Below are 23,085 nucleotides of genomic sequence, written 5' to 3'. Positions count from 1 at the left end.
GTTTACATTGGCCTAATTTTAAAGCATTCCCAAGGGTAACTTCACCCTTATATCCAACAGATATCCATTCAGAAAATGTCAGATATTTTAATCTTAGTTTTCATGGTTTGTGTTACTAATATAGCTGATTTAGTTTTCAGTTGTGTGGTTTTAAAAATGCACATTTAAAACTAATGTAGAAAATTTTGAACTAACATACTTATTGTGCTTAAAAATGGAATTTTAGTTTTGAAGAAAATTATCACAAATTTTGTTTTCCTTTTATATAACAAAAATAAATACCCCTTGATTATTCACCATTTTGATTCCTTATATACATAAAAAATACTCTTCAATTAATCACCAATTTAAGCCAATGACTTTCATTTCAATAATCTGTGAAGTATCTAATTTAGTTTCATAATCAAGGTAGTTAAATATCACCATTCAACTTGATAGAGCTACAAAATTAATAGAATCTGATCACTGCTTTACAATGTAATGTGTATTAAAAAACAGAGCATAATTTTATTGTGAAAGCTCTGTACTAAGGTTGTATCAGTGAAGGAGGCAATTTTGATAGAAATAAAAAAATCTTCCTAATGATTTCAGTAAAACATACCCTAGTATTCTGAAGCGTTGTAAATTCCCAGCTCAGACAAACCCATATTTAAATGTAAGAACAGGAAACCTTCCTTATTTGGAATTCAGGATTCTTGATTTCTAATATTTCTTGCTTCCTGTTGCTGCTCTATCCTCAATCACAAAGGCTGCCTACAGATAGCCCCTCCTAGAGAGAGAGAAGCAAGTGTTAAAGGTAAGTGCTTAAAGACTAAATCTCAGTACCTATATTTACAAGTAGGTTTGTCTGCTCATGGGAATCTCTAGAACATTTATCTTTCCTGCTAACAAATAGAGCACATTATATAAAACTACAGTTCAAAAGTAAATAAAAAGGATTTAGGAATGCATACCATTAGAGGCTTACTTTAAAAATCTATTCACAAGAACCTATTTTCCTTGTTGATGGTTCTAAGATACCTAGCCTAGACACCTCCAAAGACAGTGTTCACCTGTAGTCAGACAGACTACATGTTCCCTATCACACTTAACCAGTTCAAGACAGTCCTTGTCAATCCACATTAGTAAAACTGTGGTTCTTTCTAACAGCTTTCAAGAATATATTCCTAAAGAACAAATGACTGTCAGTGATAAAATTAACACTAAGAAAGCATTTTATCTAACTACTCAAAGGGAACCCTTTCTTGTTCTTGAAGATAACAACAGTTGGGTAAGAATTACTTTTAATTCTAGTTTCTTTTTACATTTAATAGTTAATTAAATAAAAACAGTAAATTCCTTAACTACCTACACAAATCATTTAAAAATTCTGACATTTAAAACTAGGCTATATGGGAATACGCCTTACTTTACCTAACTGGTAAAAACAGTATTAAATAAAAATCTATGACATTTATGCTTTAGATAATGAGTGTTCACTTTAAATAATGAGTGGTTCACAATGTAAAAATGTAAAAATACTCTTTGTTCTACCAAAGGTTTTACCAAAGGATTAATCCATGAGGTGAAAACAACAGGGGATTTGGAATAATTATAGTCACAAATTCAAGTTCTGAAGGACCCAGAACTAGCAACCTCTCTTATTTTAAGGATGATGATAGAGTCCTGAATCACCTCTTGCACAAGTTGTAATAATTAAATGAAATAATGTATTTGACAATGCTTTACAAAGTTTTAAATATAAGAACTAATAGTATTGCTCCACAGATGTTTAAATTCTTGTTCACAGAGAACTACATAACAGAGAGGTTTAGTTTAGTTCAGGAATAAATAAAAATTAAAATTCCAGGAAAAACTGAAGAAATCCAGACAATATACAGCTTTGAAAGGTATTCTCATCACCAGAATGTGTAAATTTCTATTCAATGCATAAAAGAACATCTGTACATAAAACACATCAGTAGTCAACATATAAGTCAACTAGTCATATTCTGATTTTTTGGTATGTATCAATTAAAAATATATTCCTCACCTGTCTGCATTGAACACTGTCGTTTGACTTCTTCAAGAACTGTACTCATCATAGTAAGACCCTCTTCATTTCTAGTCTCAGAAGAGAAAACATACCTTCGCCAGCTGTCCAAATCTGATTTAACCTTACTTTCTCAAACTGAAGCTATCAGCATTTGATATGAAATGGAGGACTGAGGTAAATAAATTGAAGGAGAATAATTTGCTTACAGCAGGAAAGTTAATCACATTTAAAAAGTTATGTAAAAGATATGGGAAATATTTTATATTACCTTAAAGACAGAAAATCCTAGGGGATATCAGAACCTCCTGATCACATGTGTGTCCCTTTAAATAAAATAATCTCTTAAATACTTCAAACATAAAATGCTTCCAAGGCTTTAAACTTTAACCCTTTTAGGGCCAAAATTTTAACCACTTCTTGGCAATCTGCCAAATCATAAATCCTATTTTCTCAACCTGCATGTTTGTGTGTGGAAGTAGTATCTTATTGTCTATAGGGAATCACATTTATGGATCAGCTGTCACTACTACAGCTGTGTGTCATGCTTCTCTAGCCTTCACCTTTCTAAATATCTACTTTAAAATGTGCAAACTCAGGGGGCGCCTGGTTGGCTGAACTGGTAAGCAGCTGCCTTCGGCTCAGGTCATGATCTCAGGGTCCTGGGATCCAGCCCCAAGTTGTCGAGCTCCCTGCTCGGTAGGGAGCCTGCTTCTCCCTCTCCCTCTGCCCCTCCTCCCTGCTCGTGCTCTCTCTCTGTCTCAAATAAATAAATAAAATTTAAAAATAATAAAATGTGCAAACTCAGAGGATCAAGGTTAAACTTATAGGCAAAGTAAAAACTGTCAATATGTTTAGACTGTATAGGTATAATATAGGTAAAATATATATAGGTAATATAGGTAAAAATATAGGTGGATAAATTTGGTAAAATAACTTTTTGAGTGGCTGATAAACTTTATAGTGTATTGCTCTGTGCATATTTCAGCCATTCAAAGGTCTTCTTTGTTTAGTTTTAGATTCTCAGCTCTAATATTAATGCTTTAAATTAATAAAAATTTCAACTTTCCTTAAGTGTTAATTACTGCTTAATTTAATATTCTATTTCTACATCATCATCATTATTATTTCACAAACCAACAGGCCTACCATGCAAGAGTTTCTTGAAATTAAACATAGTCATAGTCGGGGCGCCTGGGTGGCTCAGTCGGTTAAGCGACTGCCTTCGGCTCAGGTCATGATCCTGGAGTCCCGGGATCGAGTCCCGCATCGGGCTCCCTGCTCGGCGGGGAGTCTGCTTCTCCCTCTGACCCTCCTCCCTCTCCTGCTTTCTGTCTCTCATTCTCTCTCTCTCAAATAAATAAATAAAATCTTTAAAAAATAAAAAAATAAAAAAATAAACATAGTCATAGTAGACATGCTTAATCTGTTCTAGTGTCCCCAAGGTAATTAGGTTATGGGCCATGAAGGCCACCATAGGTTCCATTATCCTGAATCTTTCTGCCCTGGGGAAGGCAAATTGTATAAAATACCAACAGACTAAAGCTCAGTTACTTGATCACTTGAAAGGCCTTACATGGCTTTTGTTTTAAATAACCAGAGAACCAAAATTTTAGAGCTTGAAAAGATTAAAACTAACTTTGACTTTGGATATAGATATTTTAGGAGCATGAAAAATTTCAGGAGGGTGTCTGATATAAATACACTACGCTACTCTATACCGTAAGTTTACTTGTTTCTTACAGAGGAGAATTTCTTCAATGCCTAAAATATTAAGGTGAAAGTAAATAAATAAGTACTTCTTTTTGGTTCTTGATATCCATTCTGAATCCTATTTCAATGAACCTGGAGGACAAATCTCAGATAGCTCAGCTGCATTTCTGAAAGACACATAAGCTAGGAAGATGATTCGCAACACATTTTATACTGTTTTCTTATTATGTAGATTTCTAACCACTATAAATCTCACTTTGATTTCTACCTTCCTACTAAAAGTGAACACTGGTAAAATTTTAAACTATGGATCAATTTTTTAAAATTATTTTAATTTCAGGCTATTTCCTTTAAGTATTTAGCAATTCAAATTAGAGTTCAGAATCCTTGTCTTGAATATTAAATAAACACTAACAGTGATTTAAATGAAAGAATATTTTTAAAAGCCTTAGAATAAGGCCTGGCTGGTTAGGAGCCTCTAAATACAGACAGGTATATCCTAACCATGAAATCCAAAGTAAACTGCATGCCCCTCTTTAGAAAACAGAAGGCAGCTAAGGAAAATGAGAGGACCGAGTTTAACAACTAATGGCCATGAAGAAAAACCACCAGTGAATCTGAAATCTGATTCTATTTGTCAAAGCACATATATGCTTCAAAACACATCCAATTTTTATCATACCAATAAAAGATTCAAACGGAAAATTTAATTCAAAGCCGAAGTGATTTTGTTAACCAATATTCATTTATTATTTATATGAACAATTTATTGGATTGTGCTCTTGTTACTGCTCAATTTAATGATGGCTGCTATCCTGATTAGGGACAATGAAATAATTCAGAATACTCTCTGGTTATTCTCTGCTTTCAAGGTTAATCACTTTTGTTTAAACAATACCACAATACCCCTTGTCCCCCTACTTTCTTTCAAAAGCAGTTTGGCTTCAATAAAGATTTATATCCAAAGGAGTAACACAAAAGAGAAAATATTACATGCAAGAAAGGTGTTGACTGCAATACTATATATGTTATCAAGTATTTCAACTTAAAAAAAAATATTCAGGGGCACCTGGGTGGCTCCATCGGTAAAGCGTCAGACTCTTGATTTTGGCTCAGGTCATGATCTCAGGCTCCTGAGATTGAGCCCCCCATTAGGCTCTGCGCTCAGTGGGGAGTTTGCTTGGGATTCTCCCTCTCCCTCTGCCCTTTCCCCCCACACTCCCACACTCTCTCTCTCAAATAAATAAAATCTTAAAAAAAATATATTCAACGAGTTAAAAACAGGTAAGTTTAGAACTGAGTAGAAAATGTGCATAGTCCACAACCTACTAGTAGTTCTACTTCTAGATATATACCCTAGAGAAACTTGGAGGATGTACACCATGATAAAGTGTATGATTATGCTGAAGGTGCATGTAGAGCATAACAATGGAGAATCATGTCTATTTTATATATTCTAATTTCAGAGAAAAGCACATACTCAGACTATGCTGCTGAACCTTACAATTATGTGATCACTAAATACAATCTTATAAAAGCACTGAATTGAACCTTCTACCCATCTAATGTTGCTTCTCTACTGGAAGCAAAATCTCTATTTTTAAAATATTTAATCATGAAGCAAACCAAGGTGCATTAAATTCAACACAGATGAAATCTTTAAATGGGTGGCAGAGAAAAATATGCATTCATTAGTCAATGCTCCTGCAAACACATGGAGATTTATAATTATATTAAATAATTAAATTAAACTCAACATATTTTTTCCCAAAATACATTTTTACCTCTCCTTAGTCCCTTCTTGCCAAGACCAGTTTAGGCCTTAATCTAATTAGAACTGTTTCCAAGTATACTGCTATGAATTTGATTGGTATAACAAATCTTTTTTCCTCCTTCCAGAACTCAGCCACAGCATCATCAGTATACAGTTATATTCTCCTTTCTACACTATTAATGAAAATATAAGTAAAACACAGAACTTTGAAAGCCCCAATTTTGTAAGAAGCAATTAATTCCAATGTGCTTAAAGACATCAATTTGAATGCAGCTACTGTTGAAAAAATATTTTTGTGATTTATCTCCTTTATTCATTTTTACACACTGAAAGACTACTAACTCAGAAAAATACAGCATGATTCATATGACAATGAATTTTTTTATTTCACAATTCATAACAATAGGGCTTATAATGCGTATTCAGTGATTCAATGTACCAGTACCATGATCTATTTGGCCTGAACTAAGTCAACATAATACATTAAAAGTCCAAAATATCCTTTTCTTAATCACTTACAACCTATAAAGAAACTCAGTAATATCATTAACTTGGACTGTGAAATTATCATACTACATTAAAAATAAGAATTAGAAAATGGCAGTTCTAAATTTACTTCTGCCTCTTTAAGCTATGAAATCTTGTTAAGTTCTAGAACACAAAGTCCAAGCTCCTCATCTGTAAAATTCAAGAACACTACTACATCTGCTCTTGTTATTCCACAAGGCTGATACAAGAAAAAATCAAATAATCTATGTAAAAATTCTCTGAAAAATATAAAACACAAAACAGACAGAAGGTGTTATTAGTAGTAAGCAGATATTATCCCAAGAGGGTTAAGTATACCAAAGATGAATTACTGCATTTTTACCACCCCCCCCAAAATCTGTTATTCCTATAAGGTTTTGTTTTGTTTTTTTTTTAAGATTTTATTTATTTATTTGACACACACACAGAGAGAGAGAGTGAACGCAGGCAGAGGAAGAGGGAGAAGTAGACTCCCCGCTGAGCAGGGAGCCTGACATGGGGCTCGATCCCAGGACCCTGAGATCATAACCTGAGCCAAAGGCAGACGCTTACCCGACTGAGCCACCCAGGTGCCCCAGGTTTTGTTTTGTTTTTTAAGATACGCACTTAAAATTTTTTAACTATAGAAGAACAAAAAAGATGTGTAAAAAAAACTAGAAGAAAGTGTACTGACAGAATTTGAATAATACAGGGAGATTTGTCCACAGTAAGGGGAAAACATGTTATTTATAAAAGGTATTATCAACTCTATAGGTGGCATGATACCATGCTAGGGAATTAAAATACAATAATATTTAATTTATTGTCAGACTCACCTCTGCCCATTTAAGAATACAGGTCATGCAGAAGACATGATTACAGCTTTCTGGAAAACCAACTTCTTTCTCTAACAGGCAATTAAGACATATTGGACATCTGTCAGCTTCACTGTACAACAGACCAGTGGTAGCAGTATTATCTTTGTTTTCTTCACCTATAAAGTAAAGCAGCCATATATGCTTTCAAGTTTTCCAGACCAAATGACATGTTTGTGGCAGTATCATGAACTAGATATTCTAAAGGGCTCCCCTATTACAAAGTAATTAAATCTTACAATGTAACAAACATCTTGAGCACAATATCCCAACATTTACTAATTTACATTTTTTAATTTTTTTTCTAATTTACATTTTTAATGGGGAAGTAAAAAGAATTTTTTTATGGAATTAATTTTAAGTAATAATCAGATGGTTCAAAAATTTTAAAGTAAAAAAAAGGTTATAGTGACAAATCTCCCACTCAAATCTACTGCCATCCATCTAGTCCCACTGAATGCAACAAGTAACAACTATTAAGTTTCTTCTGTGTTCTTCCAAAGATTTTTGGTGCAGAAGCAACTCTTAAAACATATCCTTTTAAAGCTCCTTCTTTACACAAATACTAAAACACTATACACACTAGTCAGCATTTTTTTGTTTTAACTTATTGATGGACATTCACTTGTTTTCAATCTTTGGCTCTTTCAAACAAGGCTACAATGAAAAACTGTCATTTCATATTTTTAATAGCTATCTATAGGATAAATTCCTAAAACAGGAATTGCTAGATCAACATGTATGTACAGCTGTAGTTTGAATAGATACTGTCAAATTTTATCCCTTAGGGTTTGTACTAATTTAAATGCCCACCAGCAATATAACCACCATACAAGAATATGTACTGTGGGCTCAAAAGTAAATAAAAGAAACTCCAAAATTCAACGTAAAATGAAACAAAAATAAAGAAATTGTCAGCTGAAACGCGAACAATATACACCAAGCAAATGAAAAAGTGGGGATTGTCCTGGGAGCAAACGTTCTTATTAGGGTTCACATCTAGAGACTTACAACCAACCCAGGTAGGATAACTGATCCTAAGAGACTTCCATATTAGGTCAAGACCCCCAACACGGCTAAAGTAAAGCATGGGTTCAGGAAAAAGCAAATACAAATCCTCTGAAGGAAAACATCCCTTAGGTAGGCCCTCAGAATTCTACAGATTAAATTGATCAAATATGAGTTCATAATCAAACATTGCCAAACCTAAGAAAATAAGTTACCTTGAGTAAGAATCAGCAGAAACAAGAATTTATTTAGATTTATTTTTTTGCATTTTATATATTATACTTACTCTCAATATATTTAGATGCCCACCAGCTTCAAATATCAGAATTTGCAAATACAACATAGAATGATTAAACAGCATATTAGACCCAGAAGAAAAGAGTATTTGTGAACTGGAAGAGAGATCTGAGAAAACTATCTAGACTTTAAGAGACATACAAGGAGATGTAACCTGAGAAAGCAGAGTGGGAAATGAGATCAGAACAAAGTCTAACATACTAATTGAAGCCCAGAAGAAGAGAATAAAGAATATGCAACAGTTAAAGCAGTAATGGCTGAGAAATGAGAAAACAAAACAAACAAAAAAGATCCAAAAGATAAAGGACATACAAGGTATGGTAACCAAGAGAAATGAAAATAATCCATGCCAGAAACAATGCAGCAGATCTGTACAATGTCAAAGACATCAAAGATAAAAATAAGATCTAAAAAGAAAAATGAGGGAAAAGACAGATCATCTCTAAGGGATTGACAATTAGGCTGAAAAGAGATTTCTTGACAGCAAAAAAAAAACCAGAAAAATAGTTAAATAATATCTCCACAGTGCTAAGAGAGAAACAAAACAAAACAAAACAAAAACCTATCAACCCAGAATTGTAAATCTATCTTTGAATAGTTTTGAAGAGGATAAAATAAAAACAAAAACTTAAGAATTTACCCCTAATAGACTTTCACTAAAGAACTTAAAGCTTTTTTCAGGAAGAAAAAAAGAAATGGGGGGCACCTGGGTGGCTCAGTTGGTAAAGCGACTGCCTTCAGCTCAGGTCATGATCCTGGAGTCCTGGGATCGAGTCCCGCATCAGGCTCTCTGCTCAGCAGGGAGTCTGCTTCTCCCTCTGACCCTCTCCATCCCATGCTCATTCTCCCTTTCTCAAATAATAAAATCTTTAAGAAAAAAAGAAATGGAGAAGAAATCCCCCCAAATACTATCTATGTTAAAATATCGACTAATCTGTGGTGTTTCAAAAAAAAAAAATAATGGATGACTATAACCTATGAAGAGCAGGATGATCAGAGTTAAAGTGTTCTAAGGTTCTTTACTGTTAGCAGTGAATATTAAAATATTAACTTTAGAAGCAGAGAAAAGATCAATGCCAACTATTTTAAAAACCCAAAACGGAAAATTACAACAACAAAAACAGATTAGTATATTCATAAACCAGTAGGGAATAAAAATTTAAAAAGAAAGAGTTCAAGCAAACCAAAAACCTCAATCAATCAAAAATAAGACATGGGAGGAGGGGAAAAAATGTATACACTTCTTCAGTGTAAATATAGCATATATTCAGGCAGCTTATTTCAGAATTTAAGACCAATGAAAATAAGTGAAAACAAAAAACTCTTTGTGAATTTTGAAATGTACACAAATGAACAGTTTAGAAACACTAAGAACACACAAGCTTTATAAAAAAGTTACCTTCCATATCTTCATACTCCTGATCTCCCACATTTAGGGTATATATAGTTTTCTTCTTCATTTCTCCTTGAAAAAGGGTTTCCTATAGGATGAATTACAATAGAGAAATTTTATGTTTGCGTTCTCCCAGTATCAATGAAAAACAAAAACCCAGAACTGTAAGAAATTATTTTACACATAAAAGAACATAGTACAAGCCAAGCCAGTAAATTTTATGGATAATCCAGTACTCTTTTATACTCCTTGTCATCAAGCAGTCTTACTGAAAGGAAAAACCTTGTGTAAATATTAAGCAACAAAGACTAAATGATAGCTTTTGTGGTACAGGCATAAATATAATTGGAGCTTAGGGAAAAGAGATCAATTTGAACTGAAGTTTTCATTGAAGGTGATAGGTTATGTGTGTTGAGCTTAAGGCATTTAAGGGGCAACATAGTCTAAAGTAATAAAATAGCATTTAACTAGGCCAATCTGACAACAACAAGAAGAGTAAAAGTATGAGAGAGAGAGAGAGAGAATGTGTACTGAGGAGGGATATATGCTAAGAAGTTCATCTGGAAGACTATAGTAATGGGTAAGGAAAGCAATACGCAAAATAATGTAAATCAAGTAGGGAAAGATTACAAATGGATCTCCAATGATTGAGAAGTTTAGACCCAATCTTAGAGATTCCTCTGAAGAAGACTGAAATGATAAAAGTAATATAAATGAATCTTTTAAAAGAATGATCTGTCAGCAAAGCACAGAAATGGATTATAGCAGGGAGAGATTAGAAGCAGAGAGATTTGCATAGCTAGAGTAATTGGCTATGAAGTGAATAAAAAAGCAAGAAATTAAGAATTTCTGAGATATGATGACTAAATACAGGGAAGGAGTCAAAGATTACTCTGGCCTTGAGGACTAAGAAAATGATTACAAGAGGCAAAACAAGAAATGTAGGAAAGGAAATGAATTTGTTAGTCAAGGGGAGTAAGTTTATGAGGTAAAATTATTTTTTAAGTTAACTCAATTCTTTCTTGAACTGATGCAAGACATATGATTGCAATGAGCTGTTCAAAAACATTTTGGAGTATCTCAGCACAAGAAATCCCCAATTTCATCAGTTATAATTCTCCCGTATTTATATGAAGTAATTTTTCTATTAGTTTCTTCAATAATTTAAACATACTAGTTTCTACATTAAAGGTATGTATTGCCCAGGAAAATTCTTTTAGGCTAAACAAGGAGAAATGCAAAGACTCACACTTTGGTTCAAAAACCAACTGTAAAGCAGAAGAAACTTAGTAGCACATAGACTTAAAGGTTTTAGTGGTTTAAAAAGTCAAAATCGGTAAGGATTAGAGTTACTTTAAAAAGTTAATTTAGGGGCGCCTGGGTGGCCAGGTGTTAAGCGTCTGCCTTCGGCTCAGGTCATGATCCCAGGGTTCTGGGATTGAGCCCCACATCGGGCTCCCTGCTCAGCGGAGAGCCTGCTTCTCCCTCTCCCCTCCCCCTGCTTGTGTTCCCTCTCTCGCTGTGTCTCTGTCAAATAAATAAAATCTTAAAAAAAAAAAAAATTAAAAAGTTAATTTAATCACAGTCTGCCTTAATAAAAGCAGACTGTCAAAAACAAAGGAAAACTTCCCCTTCAGCCTACATTTGCAACATTTGTTTTAGTTCTGGTGCTATTTTATTCAGGGACAAACAACAAAATGATGACTGTCCAGGGAAGATGACTAAACTGGTGACAGCCTTGGAAACCATCTCATATGCAAAAAGGTAAAGTAGTAAGAATGTTTAGCCTGGAAGAACAGAAAGCTTAAGGAGAAGGTTAGCAGTTACCTTCAAATGGAATGGGCTGTTCTGAAGGGAGGTGTAGAAAAACCTATCGATGAAGGTATTCAAGCAGAGGCCCAATGACTTCCTCCTGGGCTTGCTTTTTTTTTTTAATTCAAAGATTCACTGAGTGCCATAGGTATACTATTAGGCAATGCTTTAAGTATAGCATTGAACAAGACAGAAATTCCTGACTACATTCTAGCAGGGGAGATACAATAAACACACTAAAACATCTAGTATGTTGAGAAGTTGAGAAAAATAAAACAATGCAATTATAAAATAAACATACAATTATGGAGAAGGTGTTATTTCACACAGAATATTTAGGGAAAGCCTTTCTGATAAAGTGAAATTTGAAATGGCAATCAGAAACAATCAAGGGAGAGAATTATGTGAATACCTAGAGGACCTGCATTTGAGGCAGAAAAGAACAGCAAATATAAAGTCCAAAGGCAGAAAAGAGAGTGTGTCTGATATGTGCAAGGAAAAACAAGGAGACAAGTGTGGTTAGAATAGAATGAAAGAGATGAAAAGTAGTAAATGAGGACAGAGAGGTAATGAGATCCTGCAACACCTTAAGGGCTAAGGTAAACAGACACACTGGCTGCTTCTCTGAGTGACATGGGCCAGTAGCAGATTTTAAGCAGAGGAGGAGGCAAAGGAAAAAGAAAGTCGACTGATCATCTAGGGAAGGAGATGACAGCGGCTTGTACCTGAGTAGTAGCAATGGTGATGAAAAGGAATCAAATTCCAGCTATTTTCAAAATACAGCCATCAGGATTTGCAGAAAGACTGAATGTGAGGTATGTGTTAGAGAGCAAGACTCCAGAATAATTCCAAAGTATTCTGATCTGAGCAACTACAATAATGGAATTACTGATACAGAAGATTACTTTAAAAATATTCAAACAATCACAGATTACTTGATATTCACTCAGAAGGACAGTATCAGTATCACTTGGGAACTTGTTACAAATGCAGGATACCTCAGCCACCACTCCAGACCTAGTGAATAATCTGCATTTTATCAAGATCTGGACATGATTAATACCTATGTTAAAGCCTGAGAAACACTGCTCTAGGCAACTTCCCAAGTTGATTTTGAAGGCATACTGTGCTCCTGGTATGATCTATAATTGAGTGTAATCTTTATGTGGTGAAATTCATAAATTCATACCATACCAACTCCCCCAGTATCCTAAGTATCTAAGAGTAAAAAATATTTGAGTTAATTAAACGTGATAAAATGTCAATTTGAAAATACAATATTTTAAAAATCTAGGAAGTCCTCAAAACATGCAATATCCTATTCCTTTATGTAGCTAAATAACTTATGTCCTATTGGATATTCTAGGCTGTTTTCATATTTTATATTAACATATAAACTATAATCTATAATTAACATTTACAGTAAATACTGCCCTATTTTAACTCATGCAATGAAGTACATAAGCAATAGTTTATCACTGAGAAACTAAGAAGCCTCAATCAATTTACAGACTCCCTTCCCTGTGAGAAATCTGCTTAAAAAACTAAGTGCTCCAAATCCTTAGAAGTTGTGCGCTTCTTCTTGAATGCATCATGTATTAACTGCGGCCATCTAATTAAACCAATTATGCTACATTACCAGTTTATTCATTCAAAATGATAGGGTTTTAGCATTTCACTAGATAAAAGTCACAACTTTCAGTTCAACAACTTATAGTCAGAACTTGCTCATATTTATTTGTTGTATCTGCCTAGATGCCAATTTTTAACCTAAGGACTCATGGTTTTTAATACCAGTTTTGCTTTAAATTTCCAGTAACAGAAGCAAAGGAATACAATACAGATGCATGGTCCTAAGCCAATAATTTGTGGTCAATAAAAAAAACTTAAGAGAGAAGCTGTGGGTGGGCAGGACTATCCCTCCTTGTTGTTACCCAAGAAGTTAGATATAACTTGATTTCATGATATTAACTATTAATGACTCTTAATCATATCATATTCTACCTAGACTCCTTAATAGTTTGACCAAGTTCTGTATATTAATTATCTATAAATCAAACAGAATTTTCTTTTAATTTTGGTTTACCTCAAATGAATCTCAAAGAATGGTTGTTCACTCTTGATTTTAAGTTAATTCTGTTTACTTTTCAAAGGACTTTAATTTCCCAATTTCAGTCTTTAATATCTCTTCCCAGGCTCCACCTTTCCAAGCTAAAGCATCTTTTAAGTCTTTTATCCCTAACATAATGATCTTAAAGCACTTATATCTTCCAAGCTGCCCTTTTTATTTCATTATATATTGCTTCTGTTATATATTAGAAATACTATTCCAAATATGTCCATAAAAACAGTTTCAGGGGCACCTGGGTAGCTCAGATGGTTAAGCGTCTGCTTTCAGCTCAGGTCATGATCCCAGGGTCCTGGGATCTCTCTGTCTCCTCTCTCTGTCAAAAATAAAATCTTAAAAAAAAAAAAAAAGTTTGGGAAGAATGACCTAATTTAAAAATTTTATTTATCATAAAAGCATCAACTTTTAGATGTGGAATAAAAAAAAAAAGAGCACTAGTATCAATCAGTTTTCAGAATTCAGAACTCATTCTCCCACACAAACCCTGGAATACATGGAAATGAGAATCCCAGGCCAGCCATTATAGTGCATTCAAGTAACAATAGTGTAGAAAATAGTTCAGTTCTCTAAATCAGGACTGCCCGACAGGGAGCTAGTTCTATCAAGCACCTGAAATGTGGCTAGTACAACTGAGGAACAAAATTTTTCGATTTAGGTTTTAATTAATTTAAATTTAAGTAATCCAATGTGGTTACTGGTTACTATGCTGGACAGCACAGTTCCAGGATATAAAGAAAATTGTTTCAAGTTACACCTAAGACACTAGCAATGTATTTCCTATTGTAGTAGTTGCTGAAGCACCTTAAGCTTCAAGGAATCAGAGAAGGGACCAGAGGTTCCCACTAACAGAAACTAAACATTTTAGCCTTGGCCAGCTCCATTTAAAATTCCTATCCTTCCCTTCTCTCCATCCTTTTCTCTTCCAAAGCCTGTTTCCTTCCATCTACATCCAGTTCACTTCAAACCTCACTCTCCTTGCTTCCTCCTACTGTCCTTCAAGCAAGTCCACGGTATCTAAAGATACAAACATCCTAGTTAAGACTTAGACCTACAGTCAAATCGCAGCTGCACTGCCATGCAGTAAGTAGCTGTTATTATCATTATTATTTTTTCCTAAAGATTTATTTTTTGAGAGAGCTAGTGCCCAAGCACGCACAGGAGGGGGGTAGGGGGGGTGTGCAGCTGGAGAGGGAGAGAGAATCCTCAAGCAGACTCTGCTGAGCACAGAACCTGACATGGGGCTTGGTCCCGGGATCCTGAGATCATGACCTGAGCCGAAATTAAGAGCCGACAGCTCAAGCAACTGAGCCATCCAGGTGCCCCTATTATTATTACTCGTGCTAGTAAGAACAGAAAAATAGGGAAGGGTAATGAAAGTGTTGACTGCCCAATTTCTTTGTTTTCCCTAGACAGAAGTGAGACAAAGGCAAACATAGGACTGAAAAAACACAAATCAACACTTCTGAGTAACAAGTAAATTGATCAAGTCTACTAATATTCTGTCAAAAGAGTAGTTAGATCCTTTGGGTACAAAAATAGAAGACATACGAAAGCCCATGAGGAAGTTTAGCTCTATTTCCCACCCCACTCTCAAACCCAATCCTGCCATTATAGAATCTATCATAAAAGGGCACAGATATGATAAATGGGAGCCAGGGCTGAATAAAAGGGATACTGGGAAAAAGTAAGAGCTGTCCCTATGTTGGGCATACTTATGCCAGGACAAAGCATATTTCTTGAAGATGCTAAATACTATTTTGATTCACATGGCTAAGGTCTTCAGAGAAGCCAGTGACTCCCAGAACCACTCTCAAATAATCTATTCTTCTTTCTCCTTTATTTCCAATCCTCTATCCAAGATAAACAGGTCCCCAAATTCAATCCCCTGTCCAAAAAATTCAATTAAAAAAAAGGGGGCATTCAGTAAGGTACTCTGAGTGGTATATTTCAGTGATTAATGACTTGGGCACTGGTTTCAGGCAAACCTGTGCTTATGACATTGTCTTGCAGTAATAAACACTCAAATGTTAAAAACCATTACTATTTTTTTTTTAAGATTTTATTTATTTATTTTGGAGAGAGAGAATGAGAGACAGACAGCATGAGAGGGAGGAGGGTCAGAGGGTGAAGCAGACTCCCTGCCGAGCAGGGAGCCTGATGCGGGACTCGGATCCCGGGACTCCAGGATCATGACCTGAGCCGAAGGCAGTCGCTTAACCAACTGAGCCACCCAGGCGCCCCAATAACCATTACTATTAAATGCAGGATCTTTCATCTCAATCCCAGTCTTAAATAAAGCCATTAACTGCCTCCCAATTATCTATTAAAAATTTGATCCTCCCATTAAGAATGTTATTTTCACTTGAAGAAACCATAGTGAGGCTATTTTTTATTGATGTCCAGGGAGGGATAGCATGCACTATTATAGGCCAGTGGTCAAAAAACTGGCCGAGTTTTTCTGTAAATAAAGTTTTGCTGAAGCACAGCCATGCTCATTCCTTTAGATTTTGCCTATGGCTTCTTTTGCACAACAACGGCGAATAAAAAATAACTGTGACAGAAACCATATATTCTGCAAAGCCTAAAGTATCTACGACCTGGCCCCTTCCAGAAAAAGTTTGCAGATGTGGCTTAGTCTCTCACTGCAGAGGGCTCTTCAAGCTTTCTAAAGTATAGGCATCTCTACATCTATATTCAACCTGTACTCTGGCCCAACAGTTAACTTATTACACATCTGAGTCAATGGTTCTACAATGTTGTCCTTGAGTTCCTTTTAAAACACCCCTGAAGGCTATGTGATTTTGTTGATTTATCTACATTTATTTTATCAATCTGGCTTAAACTATCACGGGTATTTGCTCTAGTGCCTTCAATTAATTCACTTCAGAGTAAGGTTAAGGCAATTAACTCCTTCAGCTTAATAATTATTTCCTTTCCAGCCTCTCTGCTACATAATCAACTCAGTCCTGCTCTACCAGTGTTGATTTTTAAATCCCTTACAAAATGCTCCCAAATTTTTTTTTCTACCTGTACAACAATTTTATTAGAGTTTGTAAGTAGACTTCTTTGCTTCAACTGGGCTATTCTAACATGTTTTTGTTTAAAATATCCCTCACCTGCATGTTTGTTGCTGGAGCTTTAATACCAGTATAGAGACAGGAATGTCCCTTTAAGCACAGGTTTTAGAAAAAACTGTCCAGGTTCAAACCACAACTAATCTGCCACTTACTAACTGTGTGACCTTAACCTCTTTAAGCCTGTTTCCTCATCTATCAAATGGAGATAAATGTAGCAACCACTTCAGTCATTATGAAGACTAAATTACATAATCACATAATCCTTTTTAAGTGCTTAGCACAAGACTAGCACAAAAGAAGTACCCAACAGCTAACACACAGGCACAAACACATGAACACCACCCCACCCCAAAAGGATCTTCGGTATATCATAGGATGTAAGACTGTAAATCTGTATGACTCTCACTAAGAAGGGATTTTCATTATTTTAAAAACTCCTGTATTTCAAAGAATATCCACATAAAGAATGTGAGGAGGAAAGAGTTCACAGAATTTAAATTGTCAAATAGCTTTTCAAACAGATCTTATGTAAGGATAAATATGTTCTTTATTCTACACTGACAGTATTTATCAAGATTCCTATTTATCTGGAAACAAAAATGTTGAAGCAAGACAAAATCTAGGTCTCAAAAGAAAATAGTCCTAGGATTTTTGCATCCTATTTCCTACTTTATATATGTGTAAGAGATAAAACACTAAATGGTTTTAATATGGCAACTCCAGCAAAAAAGAAGAGGTCATAGTTAAGTGAAGCTATAACCACAATTTCCAAGGTAGTACCTACGAGTGTCATTTTTAAGTTTTTCCTAACTATACAAATATTCACAAGCCCTCTTACCTTTAAGATTCTTCAGGTGGAACAGTCACGTAATCAGTTTTCCATCAAACTATTCTGGGGAGGGAATTATGAAAATTAGTCCCATTTTACTTCACTTTCACCCAGCTGCTACCCTATTTATCTTGGGTTCAGAATAAAAGAGAACAGTTAAATATAAAGAATGATTTATTCCAGAAGGCCTTAAACAGTGAATACAATTTATTTAGAATGTAAGACATTTTGACACAGTTAAATATATGCCTTCAACTATGAAAATACACACAGGTAATGGAGGCAAAGAAAAACGAAAACATTTTGTTTAGTGAGAGAAGCACAAGAAGTCACATTTCAGCATATTGGAAAAAACCAATTGAAAACAAAGTAACAGAGAATTAGAAAAAAATCTACCCCAACAAATAGACTGGTCATATCACCTAAGAAGACAATTTAGAAAAAGATACAGGAATTCAACAACTACTAGAATTTAAATTACTTCCTGAACTCCAGACCTTTAGTATGCTTAACCAATAGGCACTTTTCTCTTTCTCTCTCTTTATTCAAATAGGCCCTATACCAGATTCCCTACCTTGCTACAGCCTGTATTTATTCATTTAATAAATATTTAGCCAGTGCCCCTATTTTCTAGGTACCATTAGGCCTTATGCACTGATACACAAAACAAAAACAAAAATCAACAATTACAATATAGTACAGTATAGCAAGTGCTATGATGGGGGTAAGCACAAGATGTAACAGGAGCATATAATAAGCACCAAATCCTTGCAACATATGTACATTTGTAAAAAAGGCTTCCCAACTGAGACCAAAGGGATTAAAAACGTATTTTTCTAACCCCTGACCATTCTGTACCACTGCAGCATTTCCATCTTTAAAGGACACAGAACTGGAATTACCAATTCAAACATGATAGTGAGAATTTTAATTTTCAAAACAAAGGAAGGATACATGCAAATCAGAGCACATAGGTAAGTTCATGTGCTTGCTATGTTAGACTTCCTATATGGAAATGACCACTGGAAAAACATAAAAGATAACACTGTGCCTGACCCCACACCATAAAGGCTTAACCTCCAAAAAAGGTTTTCAGATAATGGCTGGACATACACACTGGTAAAAGAGAAGTATCTTTTCTCTTTCAACAAGTTTTATAAAATAGTACATTCCATATAATTATCTGAGTATACTGATTGTCCAACTGAACACCATACATTTAAAAAAATAATTGGGGCAGGGTGCCTGGGTGGCTCAGTCGGTTAAGCACCTGCCTTCTGCTCAGGTCATGATCCCAGGGTCCAGGGATCAAGCCCCGCATTGGGCTCCCTGCTCAGCGGGGAGCCTGCTTCACCCTCTCCCTCTGCCACTCCCCCTGCTTGTGCACTCTCTCTGTCAAATAAATAAAATCTTTAGAAAAAAAAATAATAATAATCAGGGCACCTGGGTGGCTCAGTCAGTTAAGTGTCCAACTCTTGATCTCAGCTCAGGTCTTAATCTCAGGGCGGTGAGCTCAAGCCCCATTGGGTGAAGCCTACTTAAAAAAATTTTTTTTTAAATAACTAATAGGTCTTTTTATAGTAAACAAAATGTTTGTCCCTTTAACACATCAATTTCTCTTTATTCATGATCACAATTATATATTTTTTCAACATCACATTTTTTCAGTTAAAAATAAAATTCTTAATCAGAAAGTACAATGAAGGGGTGCCTAGGTGGCTCAGTCTGTTAAGTGTCTGCCTTCGGCTCAAGTCATGATCCACAGTCCAGGGATCGAGCCCACATCAGGCTCTCTGCTCAACAAGGAGCCTGCTTCTCCTCTCCCTCTGCCTGCCCCTCTGTCTGCCGCTCTACCTACCTGTGCTCTATCAAATAAATAAAATCTTTAAAAAAAAAAAAAAGTACAACGAAGAGCCAGCAAATTATGGTATGTATTTACAAAAACAGCAACAGAATTTTCATTTCTACCAAGAGTTTCAATTTCACCCCAACTTTATAACTACAACCAAGAGTAAAACTGAAATGGAGAAGACTTTCAATCAATTTCAGCTTTAGTGAACTCATTCACATGCTGTTATGGTCTGAATGTTTGCATCCCCCAAAATTCACATGCTAAAATGCTGAATATGTGATAGTGTAAGTGGGGCCTTTGGAAAGTGCTTAAATCATAAAAGTAGAACCATCATGAATGGGATTAGTGCCTTATAAAAGAGGCTACAGAGAGATCCCAAGCCCCTTCCACCACAAGAGGATGCAAGGGAAAGTCTGTGACCTGGAAGAGGGCCCTCACCCAACCACCCTGCCACCAGAACTCTGAGAAATAAATTTCATTGCTTATTAAGCTACGTGGTTTGTGATATTTTGTTATAGCAGCCTGAACAGATAAGACACATGCTCTTCTTTCAGTTACTATTGCACATCAGTCCCTGGAAATACTTTCTAATTTAGTTTTTGATAAGATCTTCAGTGATCTGGTTGCTTCTTAGCAACTGATCAACAACAGGATTTTCTGGGAATCTTTCTTATTCAATTCCTTCATTCTGGGCCTATACCAAAAAAAAGCTTGTTTCCCAAGCACCATTCATTGATGACCAAATAATCTTATATCTTGTTGTTTACCAAGGAAACTGAAAATAAAAAAGATGACGTCATCTACACTTATCAGTCTTATAATAAAATCAGCTTCCCGTATCAATCTAGGAAGTGAAGACATGCTTCAGAACGTCTCTAAAATTCTCGTGCAGTGTCTGCAACATCATGTGAGAGCCAAGAGTCCACTAATATGAAGCATATCACCTCATACTAAACTCTACAATGACCAATAACCTAATTACTGAAACAAATTATTTTTTTTAAAGATTTCATTTATTTGACAGAGTGCGTGCAAACATGGGGGGGGGCAGAGGAGGAGACAGAAGCAGACTCCTCAATGAGCAGGGAGCCCAACGCAGGGCTCAATCCCAGGACCGTGAGATCATGATCTGTGCCAAAGGCAGATACTGAACCGAATGAACACCCAGGCACCCCCGAAGCAAATCATTTTTAAAAGGTTAGAATGAATAAAGAATAAAATAGTTCCAAAGTGAAGGGAACTGGAAATCCTTAGGCAGAACACACAGATTAAACTGAAAATAGGAAAACAAGTTTTTCAAATGTAATATAATTATGGAAAATTAGATTTCATGAAGACTATGCTCTAAAAGAGAAATTAATTTTCCTATTTCCTTTTACATTTAATGTAGCATCATCTCCTCAATAGGGCTTGCACTGTTACACACAGGATCACGATATGTTAAAAAAAAATGTAATTGACAAACCAAATTTAAATGAAATAAGGAGATTCAAGTTGCCATTATGTTCTAAAATTGGTAATAAGTAAACAGGGCAGTTCTAGTTCTGGGTAAAATGGAGTAAGCACATTCCACCTTGTTAATCTCACTGACTGAAACTATAAAACCCAGACAGAATAAATGGAGCAGCTAATTGAAATTTTGAAAGTAAATAATAGCAGGTGGATTGGGGAAGAGCCCAGAATCTGATATATTATCAGGCTGGTAGTGAGCTTCTAATTTTTCCATCCAGTTTTGCCCCCAGCCTGGACTTAATGGCACCTGAAACCCAAAAAGTGGCTGTTGGGAACAGCAGAGAGAAAGAAAGCTCTAGGAAAAGCCCTCTATCTCTGTCCAAGGAGTGGAAAGGGGCCTCCTAATTGCTTAGCAAGAGTAAGGGAAATCTCTTCTTTTTTCTGTTCCTCATTCCCCATGACCCAATTCCCAAGCAATCCTGACAGCTGCAACAGTGGCAGCAACAGAACTAGCAGGAGCCTAAAACTCTGAGGGAAAGGTACCATCCTCACTGACTCAAGAAACTGGACTAATCTCAATTTTTCTCCTGTCTTTCTGTCACTTGCCTCCAGATGAAACTGTAGTAAATACACACCACAGTGGAATGAATGAAATGAAGCCAGAGGACTGGGGTGGGGGGGCGTGTCCCAGAGATCTAGAAAACACCATGCGCATAATAGAGGGGAAAGCATTTAAATAATTATAAGTTGTTTATTAACTCCTAGCTCACCCCTGAGCTGTAAATCTATAGGTTTAACCTTAAGCAGCATACCATAGACTCTGAAGACTAAAATATAGGATAAACCGCCATGCAAGTCACAGATTGGCTACTGGGTAATACATATTATGGGAAAAATCCAAATGTACTACAAACAAAGGTTTTGAAAACAGAACTGAGATTAAAACTACAACCTGAAGAAAGCAGGTTGTAATTGTGGCCTAAAACCTAACTGAATCAACTACCTGCCCAAACAAAAACATTAACATTCTCCATTGCATTTAAGCAAGACACTAAGATTCATATCATAATGTTCAAAATCTCCAAAACACAACCCAAAATTACTTGGCACAGAGAACAAAAAAATCTCAAACTCCTGTGGGAAGAGAACCAACAGAAAACTCCAAGATAACACAGATATTAGAGCAATGGGTGAATTATCTGACAAAGACTTTAAAGCAGGTAAAAACATGCTCTACAAGTAAGAGCAAAGAAACAAAGAAAAAACTAGAAAGTCATAGCAAAAACAAAAAACCCACAAGATATAAAGAACCATCAAATGGAAATTTTAGAACTGAAAAATGCAATAACTGAAATAGAAAAATACACTGGACAGACTCAACAGCAGAATGGAAAGTCAGTGAATTTAAAGACAGATCAACAGAAATTACCCAATCTCAGAGCAATAGAAAAAATATTGAAAAAAATATTAGGGCCTCAGGGACCTGTGGGACAACACCAAATCCCTAACATTCATGTCAAGAGCCCAAGTAGAAGAAAATGAGTTCGATACAGAGAAAAAAGATGAAGAGAAATAATGGCCAGAAACTCCCAAATTTGGTGGAAGATATAAACCTCTAAATTCAAGAGGCTCAAAAACCCCAAACAGGATAATGAAATCCATGCCTAGAAACATCACAGTTGGATTTGTGAAGATGGAAGAACAACAGAAATGATAACTATCTGGATTAATATAATTAACTACCCTCCTCTTGAATTCTTTAAAATATGTTTGGCAATGAAAAGCAAATATAACAACACTTTCCAATAAGATTTCCAATACACGTAGATGTAACATAAGACAACTACAACATAAAGGGTAAAGGGACCTACATGGTGATAAGGTTTCTATATTTCACTTAAAGTGATAAAATATTGATTCTAAGGAAACTGTGAAAATATATGTATTATAATTCTTTGATCACTAAAAAAATGATACATAGGCAAAAACACAATAAATTAAAATGGAATACTAAAAAATGTTCAAATAACCCAAAGAAAGAGGTTACATAAGAACAAAGAGGAAACCAAAAAAATAAAACAGGGGTGCCTGGGTGGCTCAGTCGGTTGAGCATCCAAATCCTGACTTCACCTCAGGTCGTGATCTCAGGTCGTGAGACTGAGGCCCTCACCAAGGGCATGGCGACTGCTAAGGATTCTCTCCCTCTCCCTCTCCCTCTGCTCCCCACCCCCCTCACACGTGCGCACGCACTCTCTTTAAAAAATAAAAAAATAAAAAAAGTAGAACTAAATCCAAATATATCAATAGTTATAATATGTGAGAGGCAGGGAAAGCAT

General features: G+C 35.5%; 1 protein-coding gene across 4 annotated transcripts in view; it reads right to left on the bottom strand.

The window, feature by feature from the left end:
• SCAF11 (SR-related CTD associated factor 11) overlaps positions 1-23,085 on the bottom strand; it is a 76,579-nt gene that overhangs the window by 38,979 nt on the left and 14,515 nt on the right. For 3 of the 4 annotated variants that reach the window (XM_035002815.1, XM_035002817.1, XM_035002818.1), the window contains exons 2-5: positions 17,455-17,508; positions 12,358-12,428; positions 9,606-9,687; positions 6,863-7,020 (exon numbers count right to left, since the gene is read on the bottom strand). In XM_035002815.1, the coding sequence (XP_034858706.1) occupies positions 6,863-7,020; positions 9,606-9,666 (219 nt within the window). In that variant the 5' untranslated portion in view covers positions 9,667-9,687; positions 12,358-12,428; positions 17,455-17,508. The remainder of the gene's footprint in view (positions 1-6,862; positions 7,021-9,605; positions 9,688-12,357; positions 12,429-17,454; positions 17,509-23,085) is intronic. The other variant, XM_035002816.1, reaches the window with a different exon arrangement.

This window comes from Mirounga leonina, unplaced genomic scaffold, assembly GCF_011800145.1.
Source record: "Mirounga leonina isolate KUSES-001 unplaced genomic scaffold, KU_Mleo_1.0 Mir_126, whole genome shotgun sequence".
Classification (NCBI taxonomy): domain Eukaryota; kingdom Metazoa; phylum Chordata; class Mammalia; order Carnivora; family Phocidae; genus Mirounga; species Mirounga leonina.
Note: the sequence above shows the minus strand (reverse complement) of the source record. Positions and strands in the feature narration are given on the sequence as shown.